Source organism: Dipodomys ordii, unplaced genomic scaffold, assembly GCF_000151885.1.
Source record: "Dipodomys ordii isolate 6190 unplaced genomic scaffold, Dord_2.0 Scaffold24, whole genome shotgun sequence".
NCBI lineage: Eukaryota > Metazoa > Chordata > Mammalia > Rodentia > Heteromyidae > Dipodomys > Dipodomys ordii.
In genome coordinates, this window is record NW_012267240.1 from 17658275 (window position 1) to 17682135 (window position 23861).

At 41.6% G+C, this 23861-nt stretch overlaps 1 protein-coding gene across 1 annotated transcript in view; it reads right to left on the reverse strand.

The window, feature by feature from the left end:
• Positions 1–23861, reverse strand: part of Cdc123 (cell division cycle 123) — a 40765-nt gene that overhangs the window by 3588 nt on the left and 13316 nt on the right. Inside the window, exons 5-11 of the mRNA XM_013014611.1 lie at positions 23465–23560; positions 22673–22779; positions 13846–13894; positions 10309–10384; positions 7916–8038; positions 6781–6809; positions 1298–1426 (exon numbers count right to left, since the gene is read on the reverse strand). Coding sequence (XP_012870065.1) covers positions 1298–1426; positions 6781–6809; positions 7916–8038; positions 10309–10384; positions 13846–13894; positions 22673–22779; positions 23465–23560 — 609 coding nt within the window. The remainder of the gene's footprint in view (positions 1–1297; positions 1427–6780; positions 6810–7915; positions 8039–10308; positions 10385–13845; positions 13895–22672; positions 22780–23464; positions 23561–23861) is intronic.

The following is a 23861-nucleotide window of genomic DNA, read 5'->3' on the forward strand; positions in this document are numbered from 1 at the left end:
ATTCCTCAGCACTACATAAGCAAAAAGAAAAAAGCCAGTAGTGGTGCTGTGGCTCAAGTGGTAGAGTGCTAGCCTTGAGCTGAAGAGCTGAGGGACAGTGCCCAGGCCCAGAGTTCAGGCCCCATGACCAGACTCCCCCCCCCAAAAAAGTCAGTGTGTACTACTAGTATATCTGGGGGGCGGGGGGAAGCAATATAAACTTCTTAAAGAAAATTTGGTGCTGGGGTGGTAGCTCACACCTATAATCCTAGCTACTCAGGAGGCTGAGATCTCAGGATTGCTGTTTGAAGCCAGCCAGGGCAGGAATGTCTGGGAGATTCTTAAGGAAAAAAAAAAAGCTGAAAGTGGAGCTGTGGCTCAATTGGTAGAGTGCTATCTTGGAGCACAAAAGATCAGGGACAGTACCCAGCCCCTGAGTTCAAACCCCAGGACCAGCCAAAAAACAAAAATAGGTTTGGCTGTGAAGATAGGAGAAATCGAGTGGCTGGGTACAGTGTTTCTGTGTTTTTATAAGGTGGAAGCCATTTAAACATGGCTGAACCCTGGTGGAGAGGGCACAGAAAGACTGAGAACACTGCACAGGCACTGGGAGGATGGAACCCCAAAGAAATCTCTCCCCATACTGAGCTGAGCAGGCAGAGAGCTCAAGCTTTGGAGGGCAGGGATGTTTGCAGTTTTGCCCACAGTTCAGCTTAGTGAATTCTCTTTTCCTAGGAGAGGTGGAAGGGAAGGAGCTATGGGATGGAGGATCCAAGAGCACTGTCAGGAGGTGGGACTAGCCCTGTGGACAAGGAAGCGGAAGCTGAACTCATTAGACAACTTGTAGGTGTGAATAGGAAGGAAAAACTGGGAGAGAGAGAGAGAAGGGGGGACATTATCCAAAAGAAATGTACTCATTACCTGACTTATGTAACTATAACCCCACTGGACATCACCTTTATAATAACAATATTTTTTTTTTAAAGAGAAAGCTGAGCAGGACATTCCATGATAGAGAATGTCACTGTGGGAAAGGCATGGTTTTGCAGACACAGGGCCACTGACAGAGACAATGAACTGATCCCATGTTGTATACAACTGAAGAATAAGAAAAAATACACTGGGTTAGCAGTATTTCCTAGAATAAAATGATCAAGTCATACTGTCACCTCAAAGACAGTAAGTACCAGAGCAAGGCTGGGTTTACTCTTCACCTTCCATCCACCCCAGTCACTTCTCCACGTGGTTAAAGAACAAGCAAGCAATCACTTCATGGATGAAGAGGGTTTCTTTATATCTTTTTAAAGAAATGTCTCACCTGCTCCTGAGCATCAGCTTCACTAACTTCTCCTTTTAAGTTCCTCCCAGACACCAGTTCTTCCCAAGTAAACAGCAAGGAATCGGTGACTTCGCCAAATGGATTAAAGTCAATTAACCACACCTTCCCCTGGAGTAGACAGAAAAAAAAAAGGATAAAATAAAAAACAAGCAGTACATATTCTGGTATTATTGTCCCTGAATGGCAACCCTCCAGATCTCTAAATTGCGGTGAAAAGATCATTCCTTTGGGACCCCTCAGAGAAGGGGCCACCTGTGCACATCCAGGACTCCCAGTGGCACCTGGAAAGTTATTTTGGCTTGAATGTAAAATACATGAGGGCACTACCAAAATGTGGGTTAAAGAAACTTCAAAAGCTACCTACTTGAAACCAGATGCAAGTCAGGTTAAATTAATCCTTTTAAATGCATAAATGTAAATAGGAGCCAGAAAGGAAATCTGCAAAACAGATGTAAAGGTAGCAACAGCTGTGGGGACCTGGGAGTGGAGCCCTTCCCAGGAACCCAGGGCATGGGGTTTGAACCTGCACAGGAGCAGACAGGTGAAGAAGGTTCTGAGACCCAAGTAGTGACTTCAGGTGACTGCAACCTCAGGGAAGGATATATAGGGAAAAACTCCAGGGCTGGGACAGCAAGAGAGGGGAAGATCTCCCATTGGAGGGAGAAGAGAGGTAGGATGGAACAAGCAGGAAGCCGGAGCCTTGAGAACAAGAACAGCCTTGTTCTCTCTCTGCTCCCTGATGCCAGATGAGCAGCCTGTTCCACTCTCCCCTTCTTGCCAATGCTCTACCTTACCACAGTAATACAGCCAAGTAAGGTTGGACTGAAAACTCTGAAACCACAAGCCAAACAAATGTTTCTTCTTCTTAAGAGGTTTATATGTTGTATTTTGCCACAACAATGAAAGGCTACCAACGTAACCTCCAAGTGTACTACGTAAGGGCCAACAAATTTAGAAAGCAAAAGATTTAACATATATTGTGGGCCTAGAAAGGTGGCTTAGTGGTAGAGCATGCATGCCCTGGGTTTGATTCCTTAGCACCATATACAGAGAAAAAGCTAGAAGTGGCTCAAGTGGTAGAGTGTTAGCCTTGAGCAAAAGAAGTTCAGGGACAGCACCCAGGCTCTGAGTTCAAGCCCAGGACTAGTGAAAATAAAAAACAAAAACACCTCATATATTGCCCCTACTAATAAATCAAGTAGATAAAAAAATAATAAAGGGAAGGGGTAAGGAGTTATTCTTTTTTATTTAATATACCAGTTTTCAAGACAAGCATTTAAATGTGAAGATTTTTGAACTGGGAGTGTTACTCCATGCTAGAGCAGATGCCTACTGGGGTTTGAGCCCCAGTACTGGAAAAAAGAGAAAAATGTAAAAAAAAAAATTGTATACAAAAGTAGGAAAATAGTATAAAAAATCTCCACTTCTTCCTTGTCAGTTTCACTGGTTATCAATTCATTGTCAATACTGTTCACCTATCTTCCCATCCATTTCTCTAAAATATATAATTCTGAAGGAATCTTCAAAATTATTTATTCCACAAATAGAAGATCTGAACAATATTAACAAGCTTGATCTAAAGACATTTGTAGAATACTGTACATACTAAAAATTGCTTTGTTTTTCAAGCACACATGGAACATTTACAAAAGACTGACCAGGTTCCAAAGTCAATTTTGACAATCGAAGACTCAGAATGAGATAGATATATTCAACCCATAAAGAAATAAAACTAAAAGTTAGCAACAGCACTCATAGCTGAGAATCATAAGGGGAACCAGAATAAGCTTTTAAGAATCCAAGACAAAGCTAGATGCTAGTGGCTCATGCCTGTAATCCCAGCTACTCAGGAGACTGAGATCTGAGGATCAGAGTTCGAATCCAACAGGAAAGTCTGTTGAGATTTCCAAAAACAATAGCCAGAAATGGAGCTGTGGCTCAGAAAAGTAGAGCTCTAGCCCTGAGCACAAAAACTCAGAAAAGGTGCCTAGACTGGTACATGAACACACAAACATATATACACAGAGAGAGAGAGAGAGAGAGAGAAATCTAAGACAACCATTGTAAATTGTGTGTATTATCACTTCAGGAGCTGGTGAAAGCATGTATCACAGTGTGAACCCTGGCTCTGTGAAAGGATGGACCATGCTGGTGCATACTGGTATGGGATGGCGAGACTCCCTCCATACTGAGGCAAATTGTGCAGCCACATGGACAAGTCGTGTCAGGGGTGGGCAAACCGAAACACTTCAGGTACACGTGCAACAGAGTTACACAAGAGTCTGCTTTCTGCAACAGCCACAAAATAATATATTCAAGAACATGTCTACCAAACTCTGACACAAGTGTTGTTAGTAAATGAAATGAGTTGGCCAATATGGTTTCAATCCCTTAACAGAAGCTGTCAGGATGTTGATACTGTCATGTTTGTTGCTTTTAAAAATGTAGAACTAGTTTCAGTTTGGCAAGTCACAGCAGTAATAACTTATATACATGTCCAACTTCGACACCCAGTAAGTCTTTTACCAAGTCAGACACCTATGTCTACCTGACAGCCTGGGAATTTTGCCAGGGACATACTGAGATACCTTTGCTACTTCAACGTTTGTTAACTGCCAATAAATGATAAAAGTACCCTAGTTCGTGTACAATGTAGACAGATCATATATATGTCACAGGATTATACAGATTGAATGAGTTAGTGAATTAAATAAGAAAAAAGTCCTTCAGAGGAGTGGGCTGATTAAACACTCACTAACAGCTTGAACCCTGCGTGTCCACAGTCCCTATGTGAAGATCAATGCCTCTAGAGCAAAGATTATCCTGTTCCTGGCTTCTGGTTAGAACATGGCATCCAGTACATCACAAACTTGATCTGAGTTGCCTCATATCAAGCAGACCAGAGCAAGAAGCCTGGACATTTGCCTGTTAGATCTGATTTCTATCCATCCTCTCAGAGCTGCTTTCCACCCTTTTCTAAAATTCATTAGCAGAGTTGAAACTGCCAAGAAACATTCCTCCTCTTGCCTAAAGTTTCTTTGTAGCCCTTCTTTCTAACTCCTAGTAGCTACCATCATGCTGGAAGCTGGGAGACAGACAGGTGAAAGTACAGGGTTGCCTGTTGATTTAGCTGGGGCAAGCAGGTAACAGCTGTGTGGGGACATGACCCTATGGGCCACAGTCTCTTGTCTAGACTGATTCAAAGGTACTGGGCATCAGCACCATGAAGCTGAGGGGAGTAAGAAACACTCTGCTGTTGCAATGGGGAATGCAAAAGAGCACACGTCTGAACAACTCTGCTCTCTTCTGAACAGCTAAGCAATGATCACAGGCCAACAGGCAAAACTGAAAGTTCTTTGATAAGATTATCTGTTTTGGACAGTGAAATTTTATTTTATTTTTTTTACTAAATCAGGATTTTCTTTTCTAATCATGATGTTTTCATCACCTTAAAGATTCAAAAATCATTAGCTATTTCTCAGAAGAAGACATACAAGCTGGATGTAGAGCTGCATGCCTTTCGCTCCAGCACTTGGAAGATAAGCATCAGGATCTTAAAGTCAAGGCCTGCCTGGATGGGTTACACAGCAAGGCCCTGTCTCAAATCAAACCAAACAACCTATCCTTCCCCCAAACAAAAACCTAGAAGACATCATACAAATTGTATGTTACTGAAAATTAAAAACACATTAAAAGATATTATTTCATTCATGTCAGACTGACTATCAACAAAAAGAAGTATTGGTGAGGACAAGAAGAAAAGCAAACAAAAAACCCTTCTGTACTATTGGTGGAAATGGAAAGTAGTACAGGCAGATGGAAAGCACCAGATTCCTCAAAAAAAAACAAAAACAGAACCACCATACAATCCAGTAACCCATTCCTGTGTATACGTCCACAGGAGGTTGGGAGACACCTGCTCTCCCATGGTTCACTGCTGCGCCATTCATAATAACCAGAAAACAAAACAACCTTCAAGTCCTTCATTGATGAATGAAGAAAATGTGATGCATTTACCCAGTGGAATTCTATCCGGTTATAAAAAAGGGTCTGATCCTGCCATTGTGACAAGATGGCTAGAACAAGAGGTCTTTATGTTAAATTAAATAAGCCAAGGATAGAAGACAAGTATGGCATGGTCACCCTCCTATCTGAAATCCAAACAAGTTGATCTTATAACATGAGGAGGGGAGTGATGAGGACCAGGAGATGGGAAAAGAAATAGGGGCACTAGCCAGGCATGGATGGCTCACGCCTGTAATCCTAGCTACTCAGGAGGCTGAGATCTGAGGATCACGGTTCAAAGCCAGCCCGAGCAGGAAGGTCAGTGAGACTCTTATCTCCATTAAACGACCAGAAAACCGGAAGTGGCTCTGTGGCTCAAGTGGTAGAGTGCTTGCCTTGAGCTAAAGAGTTGAGGGACAGCACCCAGGCCCAGAGTTCAAGACCCACAACCAACAAAAAACAAAAAAACAACAACAAAAGAAATAGGAAGGTAGGGAGAGGCAGGTACTAATAGACAGGCATACAAAATTCGGCCGTGCTAATGGATGACACGTTTTAAATAACTGCAAGAAAGGATTTTGAATACTTTCATCATAAAGAAATTATAAATGTTAGAGAAGACATGCTTACCCTGAATTAAATAGTATCAACTGAGGCTCTAAATTAAAATATCATATAGTACCCCTATAGAAATGTATAATATTTATGTATCAATTAAGGAGATAAAATTAAATTAAGAATGTTAAACCTATTAAGGGAAAAGAATTATAAAACATTTTATAACATTACAAAACATATATAACATTCATATTTAAAAACAAAAGTGGAGCCGGGCGCTGGTGGCTCACACCTGTAATCCTAGCTACTCAGGAGGCTGAGATTTGAGAATCGTGGTTCAAAGCCAGCCCGGGCAGGAGAGACCTTGAGACTCCTATCTCCAATAAACCACCAGAAAACCGGAAGTGGCGCTGTAGCTCAAGTGGTAGAGCTCTCGCCTTGAGCTGAAGAGCTGAGGGACAGCGCCCAGGCCCAGAGTTCAAGCCCCATGACCGACAAAAAAAAAAACAAAAAAACAAAAGTGGATCAAATCATGCTAAAAGTTGTTTAGTTGCCTAAAAACAATTCCTAAAATGTACAATGACAAATTAACAGTGTTAATGGAACTATTTTAAGGAGGGCCAGACCTTGACAAGGAAGTAAAGTAGGAGATAGGGTGATCCTGGACCACCTGCTTCCTGAGTAATCCCAAAACCTCTGCACACCATTATTTAAGACAGTAAGTCTCCTCTGGTCAGGTATATTTTCAGAGTTGCCTATGGACTACTATGACTTCCAACGGGGACTCCCACCAATTGGCGGCTGGTTTGGAAGGTAGCTTGGACAAGGGACCTGCCCACAAAGCATGGCTGCACATAGAGCTTTCTGGTTCAAAGCATACCACCAGAGCTTTTACTTACCCTACTGTCTCTGTATATGTCAAATACAACTGTAAAAAAGAAAAGACAAGTCAGTAAGAAGCTAATATATCATGATCCTTTCTTGTGAAATTCAAGTGTGCTTTAGTACTAAACAGAATATAATTGGCCTTGAGTTACTGCTGCTTCTAAATCTCAACATTTCAAACATTAAAAAAAAAACTCCCCTCCCCAACACACTAGTTTATGGACCTACCTTTGTTTCCCATTCTCTACCTGCAATCACAAAAATCCTCTGAACTTAAAAATTCAAACCCAACACTAACACCACCACTGACCAGCTTGTCCATGAACTGGTCACATGGGAAAAAGGGAGCTGTAATTTGAAAATGAACGTATATAGCTTATTCTGTGAGTGAAAGGAACAAAATACATCATAAGAAAGCATAAAACCTACACTAGGCTGATAGCAGAACTCCTCAAATCTGCCAGAAGCAGAGAAAAACATATATCACAGATGCGATTTTAAGATATATAAAAATGCTTTTAAATACAGTGTACTTTTAACTCCTCAAATCAACCCACAAATGTGTACCGTGCTGCCTTTAAGCTTTCAAATATGGAAGCTAGAAAAGGAACAGTGCTCTGTTCTCCTAGATGGAGCCTGTAAAATGCACATCTAAAGACCAGGCGAGAACTGTCAGGATTAAAGAGGAATTCTATTCTTTTTTTTTTTTTGGGTCCGGTCATGGGGCCTGAACTCTGGGCCTGGGCGCTGTCCCTCAGCTCTTCAGCTCAAGGCTAGCACTCTACCACTTGAGCCACAGCTCCACTTCTGGCTTTTTTCTTTTTGCTTACATGGTGCTGAGGAATTGAACCCAGGGCCTCAGGCATGCAAGGCAAGCACTCTACCACTGAGCCACCTTCCCAGCCCCCTTAAAGAGGAATTCTAATTAAACAGGGTAAAACAAACACACAAAGCTCAGAAATACCAGCTATTAATACAGTACAAGGCTTAAACATAACTTCAAATGCAGTTGTTTTCTTTTTGTGGCCAGATCCCAGGGCCTTAGGCATGTTAGATGAACACTCTGCCACTGAGCTACCTCACCCTTCAAATGCACCTTCAAGTAAGAGTTAGCAACATTTAAGTCAGTAAAAAAAAAAAAATACTCACAGTCTTCATCTAAGAACTTATACTGTATGTGTTTCTTGAAAAAGTCTTGTATGCATCTGCAAATTTCTTCCTTTTGTTTAGAAATATGATCATAGTATTGTGTATAATCCCTCTGAGAAATTCCTGATGAGAAAACAGTTTGAATTTTGTTATTATACTAGTCTCTAAAAAACAAAAAAGAAAATGTGTGATTTAAACTCCTTCCCTCCCCATTATACCAAGATTTGAACCCCAGGCCAAGGCCCCTCGCTCACTTGGCTTTCTTATTTACAGCTGGCACTCACTCTATCATTTGAGCCATGCCTCCAGTTTAGCTTTTTCTGGTTAATTGGAGAAAGTTCCTTAGGACTTTTCTGCCTGGGCTGGTTTCAAACTACAATCCTCCAGATGACAGGCATGAGTCAGTAGCATTTAGCTAAATGTATCTTTCAAGAAAACTGAAAGATCAGAAGACAAATCAAATGAGTATGACGGGACACACACGGACCACAGATCTTACACGGAGAGGTGAATGCTGAATCCGACGTTCTATGCTGTCTGCATTCTCACTTTTGGAAATGTTGTTACTTAATATAAAGGGAAGGATTCAGTCAACAAAGCCTGCTATACAAGAAAATTAGAGTCAATCTGAGTGTTGTGGTTCAAAACCAGCCCAGGCAGGAAAAGTCCATGAGACTCATCTCCAAAAACTATCAAAAAAGGTGGAAGTAGAGCTGTGGCTCAAGAGATAGAGCGCTAGCCTTGAGCACAAAAGCTCAGGGACAGCGCCCAGCCCCAAGTTCAAGAACAGCCAAATTAAAAAAAAATAAAGTCAAAATTTTAAACCTCCATATATATCAACTATGGTACTTTGATTTTTCCAAGAAAATCTTTGCAAAATGATACTCACTTCCACTTCTAAAAAATTCCAACTTATCTTCAACAGGCATGTGGCCATATTCATGGAGGGCTTCACAGAGGCAGGCTTTTCCTTGTCTGCACACGCTACTCTGCCTCCACAGGCCTGCTCTGTCAAGTCATGGGAAAGCAAACTTTCCTTTGCAAAGGGATGCTGGCATTCCAGCCCACTGGAGGAACTGCTGCCTGGACTCCCTCCTTAACCACAGGCCAAGAGGACGACAATAGGGACAGAAACTTGGAAAGAGCAAATTATCTCCAATGCTTAATTTGCATAGTTCATAGCAAAAAGAATATTAATCTGATAGGAAAGAAAACAGGCGCCTGTTAATCTTCTTATTTTTCCACATACTTTCTTCTGCTAGATAATAAATAGTACAATAATAATAGGTGGAAAAACGTTAAAAAAAAAACTTGGCCTTTAATGGTGTTTACAATAATGATGAAAATGGTAAATCACAACTATGCTCTACCAGGAACAGCCCACTCTCCTCTTCCTCTTTAGAACCCAGACAGACAGGATTCATTGTATCACACACACAGCATAATGTGATGTTTTATTTTATTTTTTTATTTTGCCAGTCCTGGGGCTTGAACTCAGGGCCTGGGCACTGTCCCTGAGCATTTTTTTGCTCCAGGCTAGCACTCTACCACGTGAGCCACAGGGCCACTTTTCTGGCTTTTTCTGTGTATATGGTACTAAGGAATCGAACCCAGGGCTTCATGCATGCTAGGTAAGCATTCTACCACTGAGTCACATTCCCAGCCAATAATGTGATGTTTTAATACATATGTACAAATGTACAATTGGGATATACACACAATGGAATATACAATTCAGCAATAAAGAATGAAATCCTAGGGGCTGGGAAGGTGGCTCAGTGGTAGAGTGCTTGCTTTGCATGCTCAAGGCCCTGGGTTCGATTCCTCAGCACCACATAAGCAAAAAGGAAAAAGCCGGAAGTGGTGCTGTGGCTCAAGTGGTAGAGTGCTAGCCTTTAGCTGAAGAGCTGAGGGACAGCGCCCAGGCCCAGAGTTCAGGCCCCACAACGGGACCCAAAAAAAAAAAAAAAAAAAGAATGAAATCCTAACTGGCACAGTGGCTCACACCTAGCTACTCAGGAGGCTGAAATCCAAACAACAAAGCTAGTCCAAGCAAAAGAAAATCTGATAGATTCCAATTAACCAGCAAAATGCTAGACTAGAGGTACGGCTCAAGTGGTAGAGTACTAGCCTTAAGCAAGAGGTCAAGGCCTAAGTTCAAGCCCCAAGACTGGCATATGCACACATAAAAACATATATACAAACCAAAGAAATAAACAACAACAAAAAGACATCCACAACAACATGGCTGTATTTTTTTTCTTTCCAGCTGAGGCTATGGCTCAGTGGTAGAGAGCTTGCCTACTGCACATGAAGCTCTGGGTTCAATCCCTAGCACTGCTCCCTCTCTCCCTGCCAAAGAAAAGCAAAAGACAACTTTCAAGGGTACTCACCAATAAGCTTGTTTTCTTTGACAAAACATCGGAACTCAGCCCCAGGTATTAATTCACACCATTTCCGGAGAACAAGCTGTAAACAGAGAAAAAACTGTAATATAAACATCAAGAAAGTCTAATAAACAATTTCATTCTAAGACTGTATCTTAATGACTGCCATTCAAATTGGTTTCAACCACTGGGTGTTGGTGGCTCACACCTGTAATCCTAGCTATTAAGGAGGCTACAATCTAAAGCTCAAAGTTTGAAACCAGCCAGAACAGATAAATCCAAGACTCCTATCTCCTACTAATCAGCAAAAAGCCAGAAATGGAGGTGTGGCTTACATAGAATGCAGTCTTGAGCAGAAAAGGCCAAGCAAGAGCCCAAAGCCCACAATTGAAGCCCCAGTACATCACACACACACACACACACACAAAAACAATGAAAATAAAGACATGCAAAATATTTATGAAGAGCTAGGTGTGGTAGTGTATGCCTATAATCTCAGCATTTGAGAAGTAGAAACCAGAGGGATTGTCCAATCTAGTCTACATACCAGACCCCATCTCAACAACTCTCTGGGAAACAAAAAGTTTATGGAGTTTATGAAGGTATTTATAAAGAGAGTGTGCACTGTATATACACACACACTTCAAGAAAGGGAAGTTAAAAATCAAAGTGATCCACAGAAATGGAGGGACAAAGGGTAAACAAACACAGCAATGGTACTCACTAGACACTGTCGAAAATGAACCATACAACTTGTAGGTGGGGATGGGAGGGAAAACTGGTACAGAAGGAGGGAAAAACTGGGAGAGAGCAAGGGAAGAGGAGACATTATCCAAAAAGAAATGTACTTTGTCCCTGAGCTCCTTTTAGCTCAAGGCTAGCATTCTACCACTTGAGCCACAGCTCCACTTCCAGCTTTTTCTGTGATTAAATGGAGATAAGAGTCTCACAGGCTGTCCTACCCTGGCTTTGAACTGCAATCCTCAGTTCTCAGCCTCCCGAGTAGCTAGGATTACAGGCATGAGCTACAGCTACACAGTCTTTTATAACATTGTTTATAAGTACATAATGCATTGTATCTGTTGGTTCACTGACAAATCTGTTTTACTGATCTATCCAGGAAGCACCTGCTCTGCCTTCCTACTTTGTGCTGATGACACAAAAGGAAGTTTCTAATTTTGCCTCTCCCCAAAGCACTACCTTGTTGAGATATCAAAATATGATCACCAATTGGGCATTGGTGACTCAAGCCCATAATCCTAGCTACTCAGGAGGTTAAGATCTAAAGATTCAAAGCCAGCCTAGACAGGAAAATCCATCAGACTCTTTTTTTTTAAATTTTTTTTTACTGTGAAAATACGTTCAGAGGGGTTACAATTACATGGGCAAGATAATGAGTACACTTCTTATCAAGCATTGTAGCCTCCTTCTTTGTTTCCCCTTCCCATCCCATCCTTCCCCCACCTCAACCCTCCTCCCCCACTCTACCAAAGTTGTAAAATTTGTTTTCGACATAATGACTTCTACGTCTCATTGTTGCGATGGGTCCACCTGTATCCCTATTTAAATGATTTGTTTTTCCCCTTCCCCTCCACAAATTATAACAACATCAAATACAGTGAAAGCAGGGGTTATACTGTAGGGGAGGGACATACAAAGCAACAAAGAAATAATCTTATAAATGTGTTAGAAACAATCGCATGAAAGAAAAAAACCATTTGAATACATATCTTAGGGTTCATTTCCTAGAGCTGTGGCTTAAGTGGTAGAGTGTTGGCCTTGAGCAAAAAAACCTAGGGACAGAGTCTAGATGCTGAGTTCAAGCCTCAGTACTAGAGCAAAAAGAAAACAAACAAACAAGCAAAAAAACAACCAACAGATCTGATCACCAGTGACTTGCTCTTTGCTCTTCCACATCATCATCGTGGTAGTCCACAGGATTTAAAATCTGACTTAAAAAGCTGGAAAGTGATATTCTTCAGGTAAATAAATGGAAAAAGTTAGCCGGGCGCTGGTGGCTCACGCCTGTAATCCTAGCTACTCAGGAGGCTGAGATCTGAGGATCGCGGTTCAAAGCCAGCCCGGGCAGGAAAGACCATGAGACTCCTATCTCCAATAAACCACCAGAAAACCGGAAGTGGCGCTGTAGCTGAAGTGGTAGAGCACTCGCCTTGAGCTGAAGAGCTGAGGGACAGTGCCCAGGCCCAGAGTTCAAGCCTCACGACCGACAAAAAATAAATAAATAAATGGAAAAAGTTGCAAGCAGAATCCTATGGGTGTCTGTGTATATTTTTAAAAATCCATCCTTTGGATGTCAACTTCTAAGTTCACTTCTGGAAAGGCCAGGAAGTTAGACAGGAGTGCTGCTTGCCTGAAGAGGGACAGAGGGAGTGAGCAGACCCTAGAGTGCTGTGCTACTATCCATGTGTTGCAACTGCTTGCTTATTTGTTGGTAAATCAAAATTACTATAGCTGTTTACATACATGCACCCACACCCAAGTACTAGCTTTTGGTCGGTCTTAACTTTTCACTAGCTTACTTTAGTTTTACAGAGGGAGCTGTTACATTTCCATATGTATAATATATTCCAATCAATCTCACCCTCCTCTACCACACTCTCTTTTCCCCTTTGTTTTATTGTGTTGTGTTCTGAGACAAGATCTTTCCAGGTAACCCACAACTCACTATGTAGTTCAGACTGGCCTACAACTTAAGATCCTCCTTCCTCAGCCTTGGAGCTAAAGTAACTTTTTTGTTGTTGCTTTGGTTGTGCTGAGGATCACTTAGTATGTGTTGCATAGCGTATATAAATTGCATATAAATATAAATTGCATACAATAAGGGATTGCATCCTGACCTTTTTCTTTTTCTTTTTTTTTTTTTTTTTGCTGGTTTGGGACTTGAACTCAGGGCCTGGGTGCTGTTCCTGAGCCTCTTTGTACTCAAGACTAGCGCTCTACCACTTGAGCCACAGTGCCACTTCCAGCTTTTTCTGAGTAGTTTATTGGAGTTATAAGAATCTCACGGACTTTTCTAGCCCTGGCTGGCTTCAAACTGCAATCCTTTAGATCTCAACCTTCTGAGTAGCTGGGATTATAGGTGTGAGCCCAGGGGGTTGCATCGTGAAACTTCCACACATAATTTATCCAACCCTCTCCAGTATTTTTTCTCATTTACTCCTCTCCCTGCCTATAATAAATTTCTTAAATTAAAAATTCAGAGGTTCCCAGAGAAATGAATACAAAAACCACCACTTCTTTTGCTTAGGAGTATATAGCAATTTTTAGCTGGGTATGGTGGTGAACACCTATAATTCCAGCACTGAAGCAGGAGGATCACGAGTTTGAGGTCAGACTACACTACACAGGAAGTCCTTATCTCAAAACACCAGGGGCTAGAAAGGTAGCACATTGGCAGAGCACCTGCCTAGCATGCACAGAGCCCTGATTTCAAGCTCAAGCACTGGAGGAAAAAAAAAAAAGTAGCAAATGTTTTCTTCAACTAGGATGATCAATGTCAGGTAAGAGGAAAATGTTGCTTACCTCATATTCCATACAAGGATCTGGAGAATCATCAGTACAGTGAATAAATCTTTGGAAAGAAAAAAGGGAAACTTGGGTTGTTCTTTCAGTAATCCATTTAGGCATTTATATTACTTACATTTAATCCAAGAGTCAAGTTTTATTAAAAGTATTTAGAAACAGGAGACTAATTCAAGTTCAATGAATACTTGCTAAGCATTATTTGATGCCTATGTACCCTAAGATGTTATCTTATTTAAGCCTCAAATACAACATAATGAATGCTTATATAATCAGTTACCAGCATCGTCTCCATTTTTCTGTCAAAAGACAAAGAAACTAAGAGCCAAAACCAGTCCAAATTTAGCACCAAGCCAAGAGGAAAAGAGCAACTCCTAACCTCCAAATCGCCCATAAAGGCTGGTTGCACTGAGTGTGAGTCTCATGGCATTCTTACAGCTGAGCCAGCCAGCAGTGACTCTGCCATCTAAGGACACAGTCCATTTCATTCTTCTCCAGATGCCATATAAAAACGTATGACAGCCAGGCGCTGGTGGCTCACATCTGTAATCCTAGCTACTCAGGAAACTGAGATCTGAGGATCCCAGTTCAAAGCCAGCCTGGGCAGGAAAGTCCGTGAGACTCTTATCTCCAATAAACCACCAGAAAACCAGAAGTGGCGCTGAGACTCAAATGGTAAAGCACTTGCCTTGAGCTAAAGAGCTGAGGGACAGCGCCTAAGCCCAGAGTTCAAGACCCATGACCAACAAAAATAAAAAAATGTATGACAGCTGGGCACCTGGACGCCAGTGGCTCACGCCTGTAATCCTAGCTACTTAGGAGGCTGAGATCTGAGGATCACGATTCAGAGCCAGCCCAGGCAAGAAAGTCCATGAGACTCTTATCTCCAATAAACCACTAGAAAACTAGAAGTGGCACTTTGGCTCAAGTGGTAGAGCGCTAGCCTTGAGCTGAAGAGCTCAGGGACAACGCCCAGGCCCAGAGTTCAAGCCCCACAACCAGCAACAACAACAAAGTAGTATGACAGAACCGTCCAGTCCTCCACTGAGTTTCCTTAACTGGGTGAAGTATCCAGAATGCTAACATGACTTTGAGGTCTTTGTCCTTTGAAAGGTTACTCTGGTGCAGAGAGCTAACAAGTACACATGTACTCAAAACACTGGCAAAAATAAATGAAACACTCTAAGGAAGAACTGATTGGCTGAGTGTCATGGGAGAGGGGAGGCAGTAGTGAAAAAGGGAAATGGGTTAAGTCAGGGAACGGAATGAGAAATGTCCCACAGCACTCAAAGTACTGCATGAGCTCAGTACTCACAGGGTGTCCAGCGCAAGGGGATCTACAAATATGGGGTGGAAACTTAGAACAAGGAGTGTCCAGATCAAGAAGGGTCTTCTTTGCCCCTAGGGACAAAGGGGAATTATAAAACATCTCTGGTTACACCAGGGAGATCTTTACATTCATGCATAATGTCCCTATGACTTAATAATCTGGGGGAAAATTGCCAACATGACACTGAGATGCTACTGACAAGGCTTGCTGAGACAGTCTCAATGAACAATGAGGGGATCACTCAGAAAACTGAGGCAGGAGGATGGAAAGTTCAAGGCAGACTGAGCTACACAGTGACTTCCAGGCTAGCCTGGAACAAACCAAAAAACAAAAATTAGAAATCAATGTAAGTTGACTAAAATGAAAGGAGGATAAAAAGGCCAATCTCTTGCTTCAAATCAAACTAATTTAAAGGGGTGCTACTCAGAGAAGGGATGATTTAAAACTAGAAAACTAGCTCTTATTTAAGATTTTCAAAATAAAAATTAATCTCATAAGATTGAGGTCATAAACTATCAAGTTAACAAAAATGATCATATTTATCTTTAGAAAATCCATTCTTCCTCCTCTGATCATGCCAGGATCAGAAGAAAGCATTAATGATTTCTCTAGAGCTCTTCATGACCAATTCCGTTTGGAGATAGGCCTCTATAGAGATAATATGGCACTCTGCATTAGATGATGTACATAAAGGAGAGAAGGAAAATGCATGAGGAATGTGAACTATGGATGAGAGGTTAAAAAGAATCAGAAGTTGAGAATCCCTCATCTGAGAATCTAAGTCTAATATGCTCCCAAATCTGGAAAGTTTTGAAAACCAACACAACACAAATGTGACAGATCATAGTCAAAATACAGGTAGAATAAAACTATTAAACAAAAGTACCTTCTGTTTAAGTACACATACTGTTATTATGTGAATGTATTTCAAGTTGGGGGAGGGGGTCCATCCCCAAGAACACATTTAACAACACACTCTTGGGAAAGTAAACTAACTTTTCTGGAGGAAATGCTAGGTAAATGCTAGGTAAGACTGAGTGATTCTTAAATTACTTCTGCAACCAAACTCACAGACAGCTAGTCAGGCTTTTCCTTCTCCTCTGCCTTTGCATTCACACCGACTCTCAGAGTATGCCACTGCCTTTACAACACACGTTTCAAAACAAGAGCAGGGCCAGAGTGACCTGGATCGATGTTTCACAACAGAGCAGACAGAGTCCAGTTCAGAGTGCCCAGACATATTTATTTTGGAAGGGGAGACTATTTTGGAAGCCCTAGTTCTAAAGCTGGGAAAGTGGCAGGAGGTGTGTGGGCAGCTCTGGGCCTCTGCAGGGGTCTTCTTACTCTCCCTTCTTTTCACAGTTCAGTGTGTGTTTTATTTCAACAGATTCCCTAGACTTAAACCCCAATTGATCCCCTAGTTTAACAGCCTACATTTTTTAATTAGTAAAAAATGCTCGTGACTTTTGAGTATTTTTTTACGAAGACTAATCCTTGAAACATATTTCCCAAGTCCTTTTAAATTTTTTAAAGGAAAACTGTACTACAATAAAAAAAAAAATATCTGGGATGGGCATGTGGCTTAGCAGTAGAGTGTTTGCCTAGCATGCATGAAGCCCTGGGTTCGACTCCACAACACCACATACACAGAAAAAGCCAGAAATGGTGCTGTGGCTCAAGAGGTAGAGTGCTAGCCTTGAGCAAAAAGTTCAGGGACACTGCCGCGCCCTGAATTCAAGCCCCAGAACTGGCAAAAATAAAATCCATGCTAGTCACTAGTAACTCATGGTTATAACCCTAGCTACTCAGGAAGCTGAGATCTGAGGATCATGGTTCAAGGCCAACCTAGACAGGGAAGTCCAGGAGACTCTTATCTCCAATCAACCACCAGAAAACTGGAAGCAGAGCTGTAAAGTGGTAGAGTGCTAGCCTTGAGCACAAAAGCTCAGGAATAGCATTCTAGCTCTGAGTTTAAGCCCCATGACTAACTGGAAAAAAAAGTCCATACAATATTATGAAGGACAAAATATTGTGGGGTAACAGAATTATTCTTAATAGAAAAAAACTGTTTATGACACACTTTTTGTAGGGTAGGAGGTAGGATCAAACCCAGGGCCTTAGGCAAACAACGCAAGAACTCTACTCTTGAGCTATGTTCCCAGAACCATGGCCAATTCAAATTTAATTTTTTTTTGGGGGGGAGGGTCATTCATAGGGCTTGAACTTGGGGCCTGTGCACTGTCCTGAGCTCTTTTGCTCAAGGTTAGCACTCTACCACTTTGAGCCACAGCATCACTTCTGCTTTTCTGGTAAGTAATTGGAGATTAGAGTCTTCTGGACTTTCCAGCTTTGAAATGCAATCATCAGATCTCAGCCTCCAGAGTAGCTAGGATTACAGGCATGAGCCACCGGTGCCCAGCTCAAATTTACTTTAAAACTTAAGATTTTAGTTTCTAATCACCCGGTAATTTATTACTATGATAAAACTGAACTGCCTATATATTTTTTTAAATTTTTTTTGGTCCAGTCGTGGGGCCTTTACTCTGGGCCTGGGCACTGTCCCTCAGCTCTTCACTCAAGGCTAGCGCTCTACCACTTGAGCCACAGCACCACTTCTGGCTTTTTTCTTTTTGTTTATGTGGTGCTGAGGAATCAAACCCAGGGCCTCATGCATGCAAGGCAAGCACTCTACCCCTGAGCCACCTTCCAAGCCCTTGCCTATATTTTCTCAATTTAAATATGTCAAAAGTACAGAAGAGAGACAGGAAGAATGACAAAGGAATTAGAACAAACAAAATAATCTGATCTTATCTTGATGGTCAATTTAGTAATAGAACTACTACCATTTTAATTTTTGAAATGTGATTTTAAGTGGGTGCTATATTATAAATTTGATAATAAAGATAATTTTATGAACATATTATTCTAAAAAAAAGTGAGACAAGTTAAAGTTCTATATTCACTTGCTTTAAAAAACAAAACAAAGCAAAACAAAAAACACCACAGTAAAACCTAAAGAAGCAATTCTAAGACACAGGTCTTCATTATCTATTTTTTTAATTCATTTTTATAAATATTGATCTCAATCCTGGGGAATCTTCACCTTGCCACTTAAAAAATGAGAAAATATTTTAGTACACTTGCAGTTTGCCATTCTGTCAGATAATCTTTAATGCTCACAGGTTTTAGAAGAACATATGTGGTCTAGGAGATTACTGTGCAAGGCTTTTCCTGATTAAGATGATTACCCAGATGGTCAATACCCCTCCTGAAGGGAGAGGACAGTGCTGAGCCATCTTGCAAAGTCCAAACACAAACGTCAACATTTGAGTGGCTTAGCTGAGTTACAGCAAACAATAATTTAGATTTCTTCTTTTCTTTTTTTTTTTGGGGGGGGGTCCGGTTGTGGGGACTGAACTCTGGGCCTGGGCGCTGTCCCTCAGCTCTTCAGCTCAAGGCTAGCACTCTACCACTTGAGCCACGGTGCCACTTCCGGCTTTTGTTTTTGTTTTTGTTTATGTGGTGCTGAGGAATGGAACCCAGGGCCTCAGGCATGCAAGGCAAGCTCTCTACCACTGAGCCACATTCCCAGCCCCAATTTAGATTTCTTTTACATTCTTTTCACCTACACTCTGAGAAAGTGAGTTTAAAAAAAAAATCTCACTTCTAAAATTTTATCCTGGGTCCACACTAGTTTAGAAGATTTTTGTCAAGTGAAATTTTCAAGATGGTATCAACAAAGTACTTTTAAACCAAAGTCACAAATTTATATTCTAGGTCAAAAAGAAGCCTCTATACTGAATTCTAAACAAAATTATAGTTCCTCTATAAGCCATAAATCCCTTGAAATAATATGTTGCTAAATATTAAATGTTACATAATCTACAATGTGAAGAATTCTCAGATAAAACAGTGACAATTTAATTTTGAAGAAAACAAAATATATTTATGAAATTATGCCTACCTATTTTTAACATGCTATGAAATTATGGAGAACGACATTCTAGGTCCACATTTTTAAAAATGAAAAGAGCTGCTGTGGCTCACACCTGTATTCCTAGCCACTTGGGAGGCTGAGAGTGGAAAGATTGTGGTTCAAGGACAAGAGCAGAAAGCCTCTTGAGACTCCTTTTCAATCCAAGCTGGTGCAGTGGTGTGTACCCATTATCCCAAGCTGTGAAGGAGACTGAGATTGGGAGGATCACAGTGCCAGGCCAGCCTGGACAAAGGAATATGCAAGACCCCATCCCATGGAGAAAATCTGGATGTGGTGGTGCATGCGTGTGATCTCAGCAAGGATGGCAAGCCTAAACTGAGCAGACTGCGACACCTTATCTTAAAAAAATACTCACTGCAAAATGAGGCTGGAGGCATGGCTCAGTGGTAATGTGCCAGCCTTGCAAGGCCTTCAGTTCAAATCCCTAGCACTAAGTAAGAAAAAAATAAAAAAGATTCTAGCTGAAAAAGATTCTAGCTGAAATACATGTAAAAACGGAACTAATGACATATAGAAAGGTTACTTTCTTCTTGTATTTCTATCCAAGCTCCTTCCTAAGTCATTCCCTCAATTTTTACCAGGTTGAATTTCCCACCAGCCAAATGCTCTTACTATAGATGGGCAAATGTCTTAAAGAGTGAACAAATGCAGTAGGAGTGCTCACTGGACAATATACTGAAAACAAACTATACAACTTGTGGGTAGGACCAGGAGGGAAAAACTGGGAGAGAGCAAGGGAAGGGGGTGCCATTGTCCAAAAAGAAATGCACTCTTTACCGGACTTAAATAACTGTAGCTGGGCTGGGAAGGTGGCTCAGTGGAAGAGCGCTTGCCTTGCATGCCTGAGGCCCTGGGTTTGATTCCTCAGCACCACATAAGCAAAAAGAAAAAAGCCGGAAGTGGCGTTGTGGCTCAAGTGGTAGAACGCTAGCCTTGAGCTGAAGAGCTGAGGGACAGCGCCCAGGCCCAGAGTTCAGGCCCCACGACCGGACCCCCCCCAAAATAAAATAACTGTAGCCCTCTGTATATCAGCTCTATAGTAACAATAATGAAATTTTTTAAAAAACACACAACAAAGAACAGGCTTCCTCTCTGTGTACTTCCTAATTGGCCAACACATGGTTTCCACCCTACTAGTCCAAATCCTCACAGCCTGGGCACAGTCCGTGGTGAGGATACGTGTTTGGGACTATGGGGCAGGGGAGCTCGGACAATCAGAGAACCAGGGGTGTAGACAAGGAGGATATGTCCTCTGAAATAAGGAAATAGGAAAAAATGGATGAGAAAGAATCCTTGCAGATGCTATGATTAAGAGGTATAAATTGCAAGTCAAGGCTGGATGGAGGTAGAAACCAGAGGCTAGCTTAGCAGAAAGCATACAGGCTGAGGCTGTCCTATCTGCTGAGTCCTGTCTGCTGGAACAAGGAGGTGGCTGCTAGCACTGGGTATGTGACTTGCAGTATTATTCGCTTGTGCAGTAAGCCTGTCTGTAATTCGGGCCAATAAGGTAGGGGCAGGGAAGAGAATCACCGCATTAGTACACCCAGAGGCTAATCCGTGAATTCACTCTGACAACTCAGGGACTATCCACATCCACTGATTGAGATCATATCTTCATCATTTCAAAAGAAATGGGAAAACTATATTGCTAAAGCTTTACAAGTAACAGAAATGAAGTTATTCAAGTTCTAAAATGACCAACTGCCCTAGATATTATTACGTATTTACTAGGGGAAAATCTACACTAATTGACTTGTGAACTAGTGAACCTTTTAAGAAAAGGTGGAAAGTTAGCCAGGTGCTGGTGGCTCATACCTGTAATCCTAGCTACTTAGGAAACTGAGATCTGATTATTATAGTTTCCCAGATATGAAAGCTCATGAAACTCTGATCTCCAATTAGCCACCAAAAAGCCAGAAGTGGAGCTGTGGTAGAACAAAAGCCTTGAGCATAAAAGCTCAAGGAAGTGCCTGGGCCCTGAGTTCAAGCTTAAAAAAAAAAAAAGTTGTAAAGTTAAGAGACAGACATAGGCAGAGAGAAAGAGAGATAGAGAAGGAGAGAGAAAAAAAATATGAGAAAGGAAAAGGAAACAATTGAAAAGGTATAAGGTGACTGGGCCCGGTGGCATGTGCCTATAGTCCTGGCTACTCAGAAGGTTGACATAGGAAGACTGCCTGGACCCAGGAGTTTGGGTCAGGCCCGGGTGACATACTGAGACTTATCTCTTCCACAAAACAAATAAACAAAACAATTTTGGAAGGTTACAACATTGTGCCTCACATGAACAAAATCCTAATTGTAGAGGAAAAAAATTCAAATCATATGTGGAAAAAAAGAAATGTTCTGAACCAAGGAAAACTTAAGCACCAAAGTTTTGGTATTCTAACTCTTCTTGCTGTTCAGGAAGTCAAGGATTCGCAAAGATGTCTCTATATACTAATCGGTTCTCATTTTACAGAAGGTCTGCATGTAACTGAAGGCAAGTATGTTTGTAATATACCTCAGCACCGGCAGAGTTCTTCAAGGATGTATAGCTATTTGAGCTGAGTTCTTCAAGGATGTATAGCTATTTGAGCTCATGGGTGCTTATCCATTTTCTTCTTCTTCTTCTTTTCTTCTTCTTCTCCTCTTCTTCTCCTTCTTCTTCTTCTTCTTCTTTTCTTCTTCTTTTTCTTCCCCTCCCCCTCCTCTTCCTCCAAGTCCTCCTCCTCCTCCTCCTTCTTCTTCTTTTGGTGCCTGTCCTGGGGCTTGAACTCCAGACTTAGGTGCTTTCTCTGAAGCCTTTGTGTTCAAGGCTAAGAGCTACACCACTTGAGCTACAACTCCACTTCTGGCCTTTTTGGTAGTTAATTATAGTAAGAGCATCACAGGCTTTAACTGCCTAGGCTGGCTTTGAACTGTAATCTTCAGATCTCAATCTCCTGAGTAGCTAGGATTACAGGTGTGAGCTACCATACGTTTTTTAAAGAATTTATTTGTGGATCCTGGGGCTTGAACACTGGGCTTCGGCTCTGTACATAACTTAAGGTTAGTGTTCTACCAGTTGAGCCACAGCTCCCACTTTCAGCTTTTTTAGTGGTTAACAGGAGTTAAGAGTCTCATGGACTTTCTTGACCAGACTGGCTTCGAACCATGATCCTCAGATCTCACTCTCCTGAGTAGCCAGGATTTCAGGCATGAGCACCAAACAACTGGCTGGCTTGCCATTCTTGTTTAGCAGTTGTTCCCCATGTGGTTTCTCTATGATAAACGTGTTGGTTTTATAAGAAAAACATGCTAAAATATTTAATGTGCAAATATATAAAAAGTCCTTGATATTTGGGAGATAACCATTGTACAGATTTTATTGTAAGCTTTACTAGGTTGTTTGGGAAACAAGAAATCATTTTACAGTATGGGACTCTTGTTTATAATACCACCAGAACTAATAGAGTTTTACCATGAGAAAAAATGTACAACAGCACTGGAATTTCTGGCATAGAGGAAAAAGACATACATACGGTTGCGTAAAGTCTCGAGTGATAAAATCAGAGCTCTTGAAAAGTAGAAAGATGTCACTGAGGGTTCTGCACTTCAGGGAGCTGTTCATTGCTATCCAGTAGGCATCCTAAACAAGAAAGTGTAAGATAGCTACTGAGTGGCTCATGTCCCCTGTTATGAATGACTCAAAATGTTACCACTTCAAGGACTGGAAGAGAAATACTACTGTCAAATGCCCTCGTCCACAGGAGAAGCATGACCACTGCCCGGCTGATGACCACCACATGCTGACACTCAGTCACACACTGAGGCGCATTGTGGTCCTCCTGCCTCAACCAGAACCCAGTCGCCTTCCAATGTTTCTCTGACTGATGAGGGAAGACGGGGAGAATGAGATATCAAATTCCCTGAAGCTAAAAGATGATGGCAGTAGAGCAGCCTCCCCATGACTCTCCAAGAACAAAAGCAGTCACTGTCTCTGTCCTGTTTGGGGAGAAGGGCAGCCAAACTCCTTAATTTGGGTGGTCAGGGGGGGTTAAGACCCATGTCTAGCAAACCTGGGAGGGAAATGGTGAGATACTTTAATCATCACAACTTCAAACAGTGAAGTTATTGGACGTAGGAGCAAAACAAGAAAGAATAGCAGCCATAATGCTTCAAGAAATTAATAAATAACACATGGAATTAACTTCAGAATCCTGTCACAGTCAGCAACACAAGAGGTGGAGACTGTCTTATGGCAGAACAAATACTATTTCACACACCCACAAAGTCTAAAGGAAAGGCAACAGGAAATACACAGGTGGGCCTACCCTCGGGGCACTCCAGTTGAGCTTAGGAAAGACACTGCCTCCCAACAAGTTGATGGCTTCCTGGACTTTCGTGGTGAACTCAGGAAATTCGGGGGCCTGCAGGTAAAGAAGAAATCATGGAACGAGTCAACACCATCACAGTAAACATGAAAAATAGAATGCACATCTCAGAACATTAAGTACTATTTAAATGTCTGCACTCAAGAGTCAGTAATAGAGGGGGGACCAAGATGGCGACGGGGCAGTAGGGAAACGCCACAGCTCTCTCCAACCAAAAAGAGAGTTCGAGTTCCAACGCTTAATCTCCCCAAGAGACCGACAACAACAAAAAGACGAACACTCAGAGAAAAACCAGAGGTGAGAAATAACAAAAAAAGAAAGAGAAGAAAAGAATTTC